General features: G+C 41.5%; 1 protein-coding gene across 1 annotated transcript in view; it reads left to right on the plus strand.

Moving 5' to 3' along the window:
• The window catches only part of GAA (alpha glucosidase), a 215,772-nt gene extending 202,317 nt beyond the window's left edge, over positions 1-13,455 (plus strand). The window contains exon 20 of the mRNA XM_077459632.1: positions 11,240-13,455. Within this exon, the coding sequence (XP_077315758.1) occupies positions 11,240-11,302 (63 nt within the window). The 3' untranslated portion in view covers positions 11,303-13,455. The remainder of the gene's footprint in view (positions 1-11,239) is intronic.
• The last annotated feature ends 1,659 nt before the right edge of the window (positions 13,456-15,114 follow it).

A 15,114-nucleotide genomic window follows, 5' to 3' on the forward strand; every position in this document is an offset into this window, starting at 1 on the left:
GGACTGTGACGGGTACTCGGATGGACTGTGACGGGTACTCGGATGGACTGTGACAGGTACTCGGGTACTTTGATGGGATGTGACAGGTACTCGGGTACTCTGATGGACTGTGTGTGACAGGTAATATAATGGGTGGTGACAGGTCCTCTTTATTGGGTGGGCAATCAGTGTTCTTGATGTGTACTGTAAGCGGTAACGAGATGTTACCGCAATCTCCTCCTCACACACCACACCGATCGTGTGTGAGGAGGAGATTGCAGTAACATCTCGTTACCGCGGTTTGTTTACATTTAGTGATTGGCTGTGAAAGGATCACAGCCGATCATGTGGGTAAACAGCCAGCTTCGGTAACTAGCAGTGTTCCCGGGAACACGCCGCCACTGACGTGCACGCGCAGCGCACATACGCCATGCATAGTGGAGGTGGAACCATCTGTGATCGGTCATGACGGCTGATCACGTGGTAAACAGCCATGCCCAATGGCTGTTCACCCCCCTCGGTGGCGAGCAGTGTCTCCGTGACATGCCGCCATCGAAGGAACAGGGATGCAAGCGCACGATCACGTGCATTCCCTGTTTAAACGGGAGGACGTCATATGATGGCCTCCCGCCACAATCGGTGCGCCGCCTGGCCGTAATTTGACGGCCGGCGGTCAGCATCTAATTAAACAAATCTCCCTACATAGGTTTTACTTGTATATCGGCTGTATTTCCCTTTTTACACTCTTTAGAATGTGCAGCTCATGACAGAAATATTTCTTCCACATTCAGCAGTAGGTGAGGAGTCTGGGCTTACACTGTGTGTAAGCTGATTGGAGGAAAGGCACATACCACCACTTCACATAAGCAGAAGAAGGAAGGAACATGCAGAGCTTTATTATGAATAGACGAGCTCTCTGCTTATCTACCTCTCTAAGCTCCCTCCCCGACACAAATTTTCAGCTGCTGTTATATCATGTGTCGGAGAACTTGTCAGAAGTGACTCTGCTAATAACAGAGGAACGGAGCAGCAGAAAGACATGGCACTTAGAGTTTTGAAGAGAGATAAGTAAACACTACAAATGTATGTGCTTGGGTCAAATTTCATGAATGGGGTTTACAACCACTTTAAGCAGGTTTCTCTTTCGCCAAGCAGACTGTAATGGAGCTATAGCAACATTTCATGAAACAAACAAAGCAGCTGCAATCATTCTATAAAACTCAAAGTTGCATTCTATATTCACGAGGAGTCTTGTTTAACCACTTAAGCCCCAGAAGGTTTTACCCCCTTAACCACTTGCAGACCAGCTGCCGTCATTATACTGAGGCAAGTCAGCTCGTTCCCGAAAATTGCCATAGCTGTATGTTGGCCTTTTAAACTGCTATAGCAGCAAGGCGGGGGAGCTGACGTGATGTCCGTCGGCCACCTGTGATTGATCCACAGATAGTCAGAACAGGGATCTGTAAATGTAAACAGACAGATCCCCAATCTTACAGGGGAGTAGAGAGTGATTGTCTGTTCCTAGTGTTTAGGAACAGCGATCTCTCTCCTCCTCCAGTCAGTAGACTGGCCACACAGTTAGATACACCTCCTAGGGAGCACTATTTAACCCCTTTAGCGCCCCCTAGTGTTAACCCCTTCCCTGCCAGTGACATTTATACAGTAATCTGCATTTTTATAGCACTGATCGCTGTATAAATGTTGATGGTCTCAAAAAAGTGTCAAAAGTGTCCGATCTGCAATGTCGCAGTCCCACTAAAAATCGCTGATCACCGCCATTACTAGCAAAAAAAAAATATATATATATATATATATATATATATATATATATATATATATATATATATATATATATATATATATATATATATATATATATATAATAGAAATGCCATAAATATATTTTCTATTTTATAGACACTTTAATTTTTGCGCAAACCAATCGATATAAGATTGTGATTTTTGGGGGGATATATATTATAGCAAAAAGTTAAAAATTTGTTTTTCTAAATTGTTAGTCTTTTTTTCTTCATAGCGCAAAAAATAGAAACCGCAGGGGTGATCCAGTACCACCAAAAGAAAGCTCTAATTGTGAGGGAAAAAAGAACGTCAATTTTGTTTGGGTACAGCATCACACGACCGCGCAATTCTCAGTTAAAGCGACGCAGTGCCATATCACAAAAAATAGCCTGGTCATTAAGGGGGAAAATCTTCCAGTCCTTAAGTGGTTAATGACCAGACCATTTTTTGCGATATGGCACTGCGCTAAATTACCTGACAATTGAGCGTATGTTCTACACTGTACCAAAATAAAATTGATGTCCTTTTTGTCCCACAAATAGAGCTTTCTTCTGGTGGTATTTGATCACCTGCGGTTTTTATTTTTTGCGTTTATAAACAAAAAAAGAGTGACAATTTTGAAAAATAAACAATATTTTTTACTTTCTGCTATAAAACACATTCAATATATATATATATATATATTTTTTTTATCTAATTTCTTCATTAATTTAGGCCAATATGTATTCTGCTACATATTTTTGGTAAAAAAAATAAAAATACCAATAAGAGTTTATTGATTGGTTTGCGCAAAAGTTATCGCATCTACAAACTATGGGATTTTTTAATAGCTTTTTTATTTATTTCATTTTTTTTTCTAGTAATGGTGGTGATCAGCAATTTTTAGCGGGACTGCGGCATTGCAGCGGACAAATCGGACACCTAACTGACACTTTTTTGGTGATCAGTGACATTATTACAGTGATCACTGCTAAAAATATGCACTGTTACTGTACTAATGACACTATCAGGTGAATGGGTTAACATGAGGGGCAATTGTGTCCCTAGGGGGGCTTGCTAAATTTGACGTGGATGCTCTGACTGGGGGGAACACAGAGATGCCCATTGTTAGGAATTTCCCTTGTGATCAGTAAAAACTCCAGGTGTTCTTGAGAAGCAAACAATTTATTTCTGATGTGGCCCACAACAGAGAGACATGCTTACAGCACGAAAGCTGAAGAAAAATGTCTGCCAAAAGCCTGTGCTCCGCCCTCACATATCCCATAAGAATAACATCTCTGTGCTTCTATTGGCTGAGAGAACATAAATAACGTTGTCATGGCACAGGCTGGCACTTTATAAGCTATACATGTTCCGTACATTCTTAGGCTATCATATTTAGTTAAATCTAATGATTCTACAACTTACTATGGAGTTAATTAAGGCAAAACAATACAATGAGTTAATACAATAATGTGCTCAGAAGTAAGCTTTTTAACAAATCAGTCTCAGGACTATTGTTTTTCTAATAGTCACACAATAAACATTTAATACTTTTCTAACATTCCCTCCTCTTTGTGTGACTATTTTATCTCCACATATTTCGATGAAAGTCCCTGTGTTATACACTTTCGGACTGTATGTCATTAAGTTGAGCTTCAATGTCCACATAGGTCTCCTCGGAGGTAGAGGGGGTTTGATACATTGTTCTTGAGACTGCAGTTTCAATGAGTTTTTGTGAAAGTCCTCGAATACAGGGAATGCAGCAGCATCCGCAAGTGACCAAAACGGCCAAAGCCACAGCGATTGAGATCAAACATGATGTGATAAATCCAGTCCATTTACCGAACCATCCTTCAAGCCAAGTTGTGAATGGATCATTAATACCTGAGTTTTCCGCCAATTCATTCGATAGCGCAGTCAGTCCTTCCAAGGCTCTGGTCACTGTCCCTCCAGGAGCTGTATTGTTGGGGATAAATGTACAACACATGCTACCAAACATTTTGCATACCCCTCCTCTTTCAGCTAAGACCATATCTAAGGCCATTCGGTTCTGCCAGGCCATTAGAGATGTGGGGGCCAACTGTTCTGCTAGGCCCTTCACAGCATCCCTAGTATAGTTTACAAATCGTTGTTGGTTATAATATATATAATTAATCCAGTCAACATTTTTATTTATAGTCACCCACCAGAGAAGAGACTCAAACCCAGCTGTCACCTGATTTCTGGCTTTAAACTCGTCCGGCACCCCGCGAGGAACCCCAATCTCATCTATGTAGATCTGAGAGTCAAATGACCCCAAGGGAGAGGTGTCCCTACGATACTGTCGGTGACTCCACGGGTATTCTGACAGGATTCTTAGGGGCATAGCCAGCTGGACCATAGCGCAATCCCCTTGGGCATTAGCCGGTAGTCTAGCTCGCAGTTTCTTATCCCCACACATCCACCAGACACCAGCTCTCTGAATGTCATGTCCAACCCAGTCACCGTTGTCCGTGTTAATCCTCTCCACACAGTAGTCATCAGGTAGTGACCCAAGATCCACCGCGCTACGGTTCCCTGGGAGTGCAAAACAAGTAAAGTTGCCCGGATAAGCGGTAACCGCTGGAGGTATCTGAGGTCTCTGTACTGGGGGAAACAACAAACTCAATGTGTGACGAGTAGAATTTGTTTCAGGTTTATAGCTCTTATTATACAATTGCAACATACATTTTAAACCTACTGGATCTGTATTGTGATCTAGAGGAAAAGGAACTGTTGCTAAATGTGGACTGGCTCCGGCACAAACTAAACAGTTTTCCTTTTTCAGTTCTAACCGTGTACCTCAACCATTCTAACCACTCATTTTTTCTTGGTAGCCCGTCTCCAAAGCTATAGCATCTTCTATTGTTAGGTTAGTGAATCTTATAGTTATACTCAGAACTTCTATTTTAGTATGGCCTACTTCTTTCCCTTCTGAGTCTACTTTTTCCTGTTGTTTAATTTTATTAGGTAGTAATACCTCAGGGAAAAATGTTCCTGAGGGGTCAGTTCCTGACACCCATGCTCCCATGGAATACAACCGCTGATCTTCCTTCCTCGGCTCCTTTAATGTTATTAATAGTTGGTTACAGTTCTTACTATTTGTGCAGGGGGAGTTGGCCGCTTTTGTGATTACGAGTCTCTCCTTTATACCACTCTTTTTAGCCCTTGGTTGATTATACCCCCAATCTTGATGCACTGTAGTCCACAGGGCCTGATCCCATGCTTGACATCCTGCCTTATTCCAGAGCCAGCAGATATATTTATCTGCCCATAGAAGTCCTCTAGCCCCAGTTGTATCCCCACAATCTGCAATCTGACAGAAGTCTACCAGTATAGTGCTAGTTATTCCCTCTATAAAGGTTAGATTTAATGCTTTTCCTGTTCTTTCCCAATCCAAAGGTTCCTCTACTCTTCCATAGCGCCTACCCCCTCTTATGGATGCCTCTCCTAGAGTCACCAGTAACCCAAGGATAATTACTGTCCCTTTCATCCTAACCAGCTACAGAGTTCCAGCGGATAGGATAGGGGAGTTGGAAGGGGAGGGAGACTTCACCGGTTTGAGACAAGTCCCACCTTGTGTGAGACCTCCCTTTGTAGCCGGACTTTCTGGACCTCTTGTAGCCAACTGGCCCTACTCTGCCTGTAAAACCTTCTTACAATGGGACTGGTGAATCCAGGTAGACCTCTCTGCTATCCTTATCACAGTAGGGGTAGTTAAAAGGACTTTGAAAGGACCATCCCACCTTGGGGAGTTACCACTGTTTTTTTTTTTTTTTTTTATTATTACTTTTTATTGAGACCCAATCTCCCACATGCACCTTTTCATCTTCTTTTGTGGGTGTGATATACATACTGGTCACAGCTACTAGTAGGCAATACATCCAATTATTTTTACCTATTTCTTCCATAACTTTTCTCAGTTTGCTTTTTAGAATGCCATTATGTCTTTCTACCAATCCAGCTGATTGGGAATGATAGGCACAATGGCATTTCCCTTTAATTCTCATCACTTCTATCAAATGTTGTATATTTTTTAATTACAAAATGGTGTCCATTATCACTGTAAATCCTTTCAGGGATTCCAAATCTAGGAATAATATCTCTTAGTAATGCTTTGGCTACAGTCTGTGCATCTGCACTTCCTGTCGGGAATATCTCCACCCATTTGGTCAGGGTGCCTGGGTACCAAACAATATTTCTTCCTTTCACATTTGTCTAATTCAATAAAATCCATGCAAATGTGTTGGAATGGATATTGTGGTGTAGGGAACTTCCCTTTCTGTGGTCTTATACCTCCCTGAGCATTGTGTCTTGCACATATAAGACATTGAGAGCAAAAAGTTTTTTTTTAGTAATTTGTGAATCCATAGGCTGTACATACTTTATTTAACATCTCAGTCATCCCCCTGTTTGACACATGCGTTACTCCATGTGTCAATACTGCTGCATACCTAAATAAAGATTTTGGTAATACCGGTTTCCCTTCAGGTGATGTGTAAATATCATCAATTATTGTGCAACCCTTTGTTTTCCAATATTGTTTTCCCCAGGGGGGCATTTTGCTGCATATCAGTAAGGACTGTATGATCTATCACTATGATTTCTCGTCATTATTTTATGTGCAGCTTCATCTGCCCTTTTATTTCCCTTTGAGATGGGGTCCGTATATTTTGTGTGTGCTTGACATTTACAGATTGCAAGCTTTTTTGGTAACTGTATTGCATCTAGGAGTTCTAAAATGAAGTCCGTATGTGAAATTGGTTTACCACTGGAGGTGACCATCCCCCTGTTTTTCCATTGTTGTGCGAAAACATGCACTGTTGAAAAGGCATATTGACTGTCAGTATATATGGTTACAGATTTCCTTCTGACAGTATACATGCTCTTGTCAATGCTACAAATTCTGCAACTTGTGCTGAATAATGTTTTGGTAGTGGCCCCGCTTCCAAAATCTCATCCTGTGTCACTACTGCATATCCTTTTGCATTTGTGCCATCTGCATTTTTCTTACTAGAACCATCAACAAAAAGTATCATGTCAGGGTTAGATAATGGTACATCTTTCAGATCACTTCGTGGCAGTACCTTTTCAGTGATGGCAACAGTGCAGTCATGTTTATACCCGTCAGTAGGAAGTGGTAGTAGCGTGGATGGGTTTAATGTAGTACACCTCTGTATTGTTAAGTGAGGTTGTGTCAAGAGTATTGTCATACAGGAAAGGTGTCGTGCTGGGCTCAAATGTGATATTCTTTTGCTGTAACAGGATAACAAACACTGCATGTGGTACCTTTTCAGTTAGTAAAGTTGAATAAAGACACCAGTCCATCCGGTTCAGCCTGAGTGAGTGTCTAGCCTCTACCCCTGTACACCCACATCGTTCTCCACCCCCAAGGATCCAACGTCCCCATTCATATACCAGGGCCAAACCGGGACAGAAGCCAATCAACCCACCTGCATGTCTCCGGAGTGCGGGAGGAAACCAGAGCACCCGGAGGAAATCCACGCAGGCACAGGGAGTACATGCAAACTCCAGGCAGGCAGCGTCATGATTGGGATTCGAACCAGTGACCCCCTTCACTGCTAGGCGAGAGTGCTAACCACTACACCGCTGATGCTACCAGTGCTTGTACACAGGGTGGAAGTACTCTCGTTGCACTATCTATTTCTGTAGAGTAATCCTTCCTCTATGAGACCCCTCTGGTTCTGCCTCAGCAGTGTACTCTTCTGCATCCTCCTCTCCTTCATCACCTTGCATAAAAACCTTTACTTTCACATTCTTTTTTGCTTTTGCTTTCAAATACTTCTCAGAATGCTTAGCATATTGTAAAACATCTAAAACTGATGCAGTTCGGTAAGTAACCATGTTTTTAACAATGTAATCCTTATGATCCTGTTTCAATCCATTTAAAAAAACAATCTTTAGCTGTTGCTGATATGCACTATACACATCTTCAGCTTCGGGGAGCCCGGAGAACACTCTAAAAATCTCTCATAATTTATTTAGGTAGTCACTGACACTTTCTTTGTCTTCTTGTACTGTCATATTTATTTTTTTAATTTTTTTGCCAATCAGTCCGTTGTACCCATCTAGGCTGGCATCTGTTCAGTAGGGCAGTCAACCTGTTTCCTAAGTCTGGGCTTTCTGGAGGCAATGGATCCCCCCGTCCCTGTGCATTTTCTGGGGCGCAGGGGTATTCCTCACTGTCCTCCACACCATACCTAATAGGAGGTTTACTTAGTCTCTTGGCTCCTGCTGGGGCACCTAGTGCATAAGTTATGGCGTCAGTTAATGTTTCAAGGATCGATCTGTTCATCTCCAGGACTGAACTACTGTCTGGAGAGATTGAGGAAGTGGAGTTGGGGTTTTGTTCAGAGGCGGTTCCTTTGACAGGGGTGGATGTCACAGGGAAGGTGTTACTCTGGGCAGTTACTTGCACCTGAGGGGGAGGACCATTATAGGGAGGTGGACTCTGGGTGTAGCAGATGAGATCATCCTCTTTGTCCACTAGGGGCAATTGGGCTTGGCATTTTTCCTTTGTTCTTCCTTCTACCCTAATTCTAGCATGCTGAAGCCAATACTCGCCATTTCCAACCCATACCTTTTTTGAACTTTGGGTCCTGACATTTTAAGCTTATCCACAGGGCCCCAAAATAGAACTTTCTTTCTTTTTAATTAATTTTTTTTTTTAGTATTCTGATTCAGAACTTAGCCTTTTGACTTATAAATGTACCCAAATATAAACAGCATTGCATCATTAACACTTCACAGTTGAAAGTCTATGAATTCTAAAAATAACTCCAATCCAATATAAATATTTACTTTAAGACTATTTTTCAAACTCTTTTTCCCACCAAAAGTCCTAATATTTTCACAGATGCACATATTAACCTCTGTCAGGCAATCTGCATTTTCTTGTTTCTGAGAAACAGCTTCTTAACCTTCATAGCAATGGAAACATCCTCAGCCTTTTTTTTTTCTTTTCACATTCATCAAGCCACCTGATAATTCTACAACATTCTATTTACTCCAAAATGCCATCTACCTTCTTTTTCTTTTATGCTAAGTTTCAATATTTACAATATAACCCTTCTGTATTGTCATAGCTAATCAAGGGTTAACTTTTACAACTTCTTGCAGAACTAATCCTTCCATGAGGGGAGGGGGAGGGGGAGAGAGCAGTGCTTGGCCTCTTATCTTCTGAGAAATACCAGCACAAAAAACATGTCAATACAAGAGAAAAAACATCAGCACTCCCCACACTATCAAGAGAATCAAAAAGGGTTAAACATGAACAAAGATAAGTAAACACACACAGAAAAAAGATAGCCTTGCGATCTTTGTAGATCACTTAACTAAACAGCGCTTAAAATAGTCAGGCATTCAACCTCTGACATTCGGTATACCTCAAATCTTTTTGTTATCTGTCCGGACAGCGGGCGACGTAATTTTTTACCTTAGACAACGTCCCCAAGTGTCTCTGTCTACGAGCACTGGATCATCTAGATATTATACGATCAATACCAATGTCGGCAATTACAACACATTAAACCAGAAGCAAGAGAAAGAGAAGAAAAGACTCAGAAAGAATTAAGAATAATTTAAATTATCTTACCTCTCAAACACCTGGACTGGATCACACAAGGTTCGGAAACAGACAGTGGAATTCAGATCTATGGCCCCGCCCCTTTTTCACCAAATAACATTGATTGGGGGGACTTGTAAGCGTTCGGTGAGCTTCAAAGTCCAATACTCACCGAAGTGTTGTCAGGCCGTCTGATCTGAAAACCAGCGTGTTGCTTCCGGCTCGAAGGACCAAAAATGTTAGGAATTTCCCTTGTGATCCGTAAAAACTCCAGGTGTTCTTGAGAAGCAAACAATTTATTTCTGATGTGGCCCACAACAGAGAGACATGCTTACAGCACGAAAGCTGAAGAAAAATGTCTGCCAAAAGCCTGTGTTCCGCCCTCACATATCCCATAAGAATAACATCTCTGTGCTTCTATTGGCTGAGAGAACATAAATAACGTTGTCATGGCACAGGCTGGCACTTTATAAGCTATACATGTTCCGTACATTCTTAGGCTATCATATTTAGTTAAATCTAATGATTCTACAACTTACTATGGAGTTAATTAAGACAAAACAATACAATGAGTTAATACAATAATGTGCTCAGAAGTAAGCTTTTTAACAAATCAGTCTCAGGACTATTGTTTTTCTAATAGTCACACAATAAACATTTAAAACTTTTCTAACACCCATCTTCTCCCCTGTCAGAACGGCAATCTGCCTTGTTTACACAGGCAGACTGCCGTTCTGCCTCTCTCCATAATAATCACTGATTTGCTCCCCCACTGCCCAATCAGTGTGATTGTGCCTCTGGCGCTGTGCACCCCCTAGTGGCTATTGCACAAAATGACAATCAGGTACGTGATTTCGTGCAATAGAGCTGACCTGCCGCAGTACATGTACATGTACCTTAGGCGGTTGGCAAGTGGTTAAGAAGAGGAGAAAAAGAAAACTGTAAATAAATGGAATATGAATAGAAATAAGTTTTCCTTGTGAACAATTCGATTCTTTGTCTTATTTTTGGAGAATAAAAGATACAACCCGATTGGCTACATTGTGCAGCTACTCTCTTTTATGCTTGGTAGTGTTATGCTAGCGTAGACATCGCCAGCTGATGTCTGGGGATAAGAGAGAGGGTTTTTTTTACTTTCACGTTAAAACTGAAAAAACCTATTGAAGATTTATTAAAGTGATTGTAAAGTTTACACACGTATCCTATGCAGTTATTCAGCCATTAACAAAAGTGTAAGTGTTTGTTTGAAATGAAAAGGCTAAATACCTTTTGTCACACCACAGCTGTGCGGTCATGTGATCCACCTGTGCTGGCCGGCCTCGACCTATGGAGAGAAGTGGGAGGGGCCTGTGACATCAGTGGGCCAGCACAGGGGGATCTTGGTTCCTCCCACTTCTCTCCATAAATCGAGGCCAGCCAGCACAGGGGGATCACGTGACCGCACAGCTGCGATGTGACCCTTTTAATTTCAAACAAACACTTACACTTTTGTTTGTAGCTGATACCTGGATGGGATACAGTGATACTGTACGTACTGGATTATGCAGCTAAATAGCAGTGGGAGGGGCGGGGTGGAAATCGCTCTCATGCTGACAGGGAAGGGGGGGAATTCAGAGGAGACACAGCGGATGACAGAGGCATGTAAACTGACCACAGTATCAGGAGCTCAGCAGCCATGATTACTGTGGTCAGCACGGACAGGGGGACACAGGAACTGGCAGGATCAACCAGGTTTATTATAAGTTAGGAAGAGAAGATTTTATTTTATTTTTTAGAGTTACAAACACATAAAGTAGTGTTGATGTTATTATTACTTTGTTTTTCACATTTTGGCTTGTTTTTTCTCAATTCATATACTATTTGTTTTCCCTTTAGGTTTTCTCAGTGGAAAAGCTTTCTCTATCAATACAAAACCAGTTTACAATCACATGGTCTTAATGTTGTAGTTCATCATTGGGAAGAGTGACTTTATTGAGATATATGCTGATTTTCCTGGTTTTACATGTTTGGATTATGGTACGGACTCCATTACTGTCATTGGATCTAGTCTAATGGCAGCATGTTAGACTTCAGAAAAAAGGCTCTGTTTGCTAAGACCCATGTAATATCTATCATAGCGATCATTGTTTTTGTGCCATTAAACTGTTATTTTCATCTCTCATTGATTGTCATTATTCAAAGTAACACTTTTTATGGCAATAATTGTAACATCTAAGGGAATTGAGATTAGGTCTAATAATTTGTTTTTGTTTTTTTTAATTATGCACAGCCCTGTTCAGGGGAGATTTTTCAGGAACATCTAGTCCTTGTTGGTGTTTAGATGCTTGTTGCAGTGGATTTATGCAGATGAATGTTAAATTATGAACGACTACTTGATTTTTATAATGATTTTGCAAATTAACCTTCGCTGGCCAGAACAGTTGCTTAGCAGTTTGCATAAAATGTGGCTGTACTTTTATGTAAATGTGTCCCTCCTATAATAAAAAATCTTCACTGCTATTGTGCTCTACTGTGCATATGCATGTTCTGCTCTCCCATTCATTTCTATAGAGATTGTATATGCATCTGCATAGTGGAGCACAACAGCAGGAAAGAAAACTGAAAGCAAGCACTGCTGACTGAAGAATGTTTTTTTTCCTACTACCTAAGGGGTTTATGGTTACATATAGGTGTCCGTTTATGAAGCAATGATCAGTGGAGATCCAGAGGATCGCCGCTGATCACAGCCCATAAACAGTATATAAACCAGAGATAATCGGGGGAGATGTGTTTGAACTTGTTCTCCCGCCGATTATCTCCGCACATGGAGAATCCTCATAGACTGACACAGTAACGGTCACTATATGAAGCTGCGATCTCAGCGCTTCACTTGTGATCTGTGTCAGAATTCACACGCCCCGATTCACCAACTCAGAGGTGGAGAACCGGGGTAGTGAAGAGGGAATCGGGGGGATCTGAGGAGGAAAGAGGAAGATAATTAACTTCCTTATGCCTCGTTCAGACCCCCCAACACTGTAACCATGTCCCCCTGTCATATTTATGTGTATACATATATATACATATATATATATAATGTGTATATGTATATATATATAATGTGTGTGTATATACATGTATATATAATGTCTGTGTGTGTATACATGTATATATTATGTAGGGGGACGCTTTATTTCACTAACATTAATCACACCGCGTGTCAGTGTATTGAGCTGTGATAATTTATCACTGCTTAATATATTGACATCTCTGTGTATGGGTGAATTTCTAGTACTGTAATCTCGTAAAGTCTCACGAGATTCCAGTATTAGGGGTCGTTCTCCAGTGTTAGAAGCGTTTGTAGATCGCTTCACTCCTCCAAGTGTGAAGCGATCTACTCCGCTTCATATAGTGGCACACAGAGGAGAAAGATCTCCTATGTGAATGCCGGAGAATGAAGCAGTGAATAGAATTCACTGCTTCATAAAAGGACACCATAGTATTTATTTTTAGATAAAAGCTATCCTGTGAAATAGATGTAAATTCAGTCATTAGTCTCACATGTATGCTTTGACAATATAAAAAGTTGTTTTCAGTCTAAGTAGGCAGCTTACATTAAAATATTTTTGTGCTCCTGCCATGGTGATCCTTGTTCAGGTACATCCTGTTATCATGTGACAACTGTCCCTCACTCAGTCATATGTGCTCCTGATGGGGACTACAAGAGTTATGCTGACACACACATTGTGCAGCTATGAGCCCTCATCGCGGCTATCAGGAAGCTATTTTGGAGCAAGAATATATATGTATATGATGCTGGATTGAATGCATATGGAATCCAGTAACAGAAACCCAGAGGGGAACTGCAGCACTGAGATACAAAAAAAAAAAAGATGGAAAAAAGTCACTTATTTATGATCACATGCAAAACGAAACATCATCCAGTTGGAGTTTAGGTAACAGGTTCTGCTACTGTCACTGTTAAAAATGTGCTGGTTTGTCCAAAGTATTTTATAGTGAACATGGTGCCACAGAGGGAATTGATTGCTGAATTAGGCTTTTGATATCCCTATTTTACTGTCCTGCTGATAAAATAAACACATTTTTGAAACCTCTTATTGTGCATTGTGTTTTTCATCTTTATACAAATGTTAAGGTCACTATGTTTAAACTAGGGCACTGGTCAAAAATGTGCATTAGTAAGAACCTGAATCTCCAATCCTAAATTGTTATAATAGTGCTTCCTTACCTATTAGGGTTAAAGCCTGGTACACACTAATAGATTTTTTTTGTTCAACCTGCAAACCTGACAGCTCTGGTCGGAGCCGATGTACTAACAATATACCGTTAGTACAGCAATCTCCCCTGCTGAGCTGTTGTGTTCTGACAGGGGGTGGCTCCTGCCAAAACACCCCAATTCGCACTCTCAGCCATCAAGAGTGCTGATAGGTAGCCGGTCAGCTGCTGGTTTTCCAGTATTCTTGTCTGACTGAAGCTGGCCAAAGTGTCGGCTTCTGTGGGACCAGATGACATACACAGGGGCTGAATGTCAGATGTTTTTTTTTATTGAACTGGTCAGTGTCTCCCGACATTTGGCCCATTAGGTGTGTGCTGTTATTCAATTGCATTTTCTCACTGTAATAGCAGAAATGTCAGGCTGTAAGCCTAAACTTTCTTTTTTTCCCAAAAGCGGTGTGCCAGACCTGTTGACTCCTGGCATGTACAACAAACAGCCAAGCCATCCATTGGTTACCATGGCGTAGCATCAGGGGTCGCACAAAACTTAAGTTCAGGATGAGGCTGATTTATCAGCTTTGACTGCTAAGCAGCAACAGCAGGACAAACAAAAGGAGGTGGCTGCCAGGTTGGAGCATTTTACTTGCTCCTCTGCAAAGGACACTGAGAAAATTGAGCATGAATTAAAGGATAATTGCTCTGTAGAAATATGCATAGCTTCAGCTATGGATCTTGCACCTGATCAGGTCTGCCACGGGGGGGGGGGGGAGTGGAAGAGATGGCAGTTGGGGATTTGTGGCAGTTGTCCGATCCTGGGGGGTTGTTGGAATCAACATTATTTGATGTGTTATCTGCAGTTATTAAAAGGTAACTCTTCTCTACTGCCTTAATTGTCTGGCATTAAAGTGGTTGTAAACCCTTCACTTTGACTTTAGCTCAATCTAATCTCTATAGAACAGGCAGCTGATTGCAGCCTGTAAACGTTTTTTCTGTTGCCGTAGAAACCGTCCTGCATTCTTTAGTGACGTCAGCCGCGCTTGCCCAGTCCATCCATTCTTTCACGGCACGCTATTTGTGTCGTTTCTGTATCCTGTATTTGTTTCCCCTGTAAACGGCACAGCACTGAAGGATCGCAATATGTGCCCTTCTCTTCCTGGTTCTCCCCTTGTGACTGTACTAGACATCACACAGGGGGAGTGAACCAGGGCAGCTGCAGCTAATCTTAGCCCTTGTACACACGGTCGGACATTCTGACGGAAAATGTCAGATCGGACCGTGTTGTCGGATAATCCGACCATGTGTGGGCTCCATTGGACTGTTTCCGTCGGAATATCCGACCGACAAAGTTTTAGAGCTGGGCTATAAAATTTTCTGACAACATGATCCGATCGGACTTTGTCGGACAAAGTGCCACGCATGTTTAGATCAAATTCCTAGACCAACTATTGGCTACTAGCCTGAACGTAGTCCCGTCATAACTAAATAACGTCAGCACGTTTCAAACTATCGGATTTTCCGACAACTTTGTCCGACCGTGT

This window comes from Lithobates pipiens, unplaced genomic scaffold, assembly GCF_037356315.1.
Source record: "Lithobates pipiens isolate NorthernLeopardFrog02 unplaced genomic scaffold, aLitPip1_a1.2 Scaffold_28, whole genome shotgun sequence".
Lineage (NCBI taxonomy): Eukaryota > Metazoa > Chordata > Amphibia > Anura > Ranidae > Lithobates > Lithobates pipiens.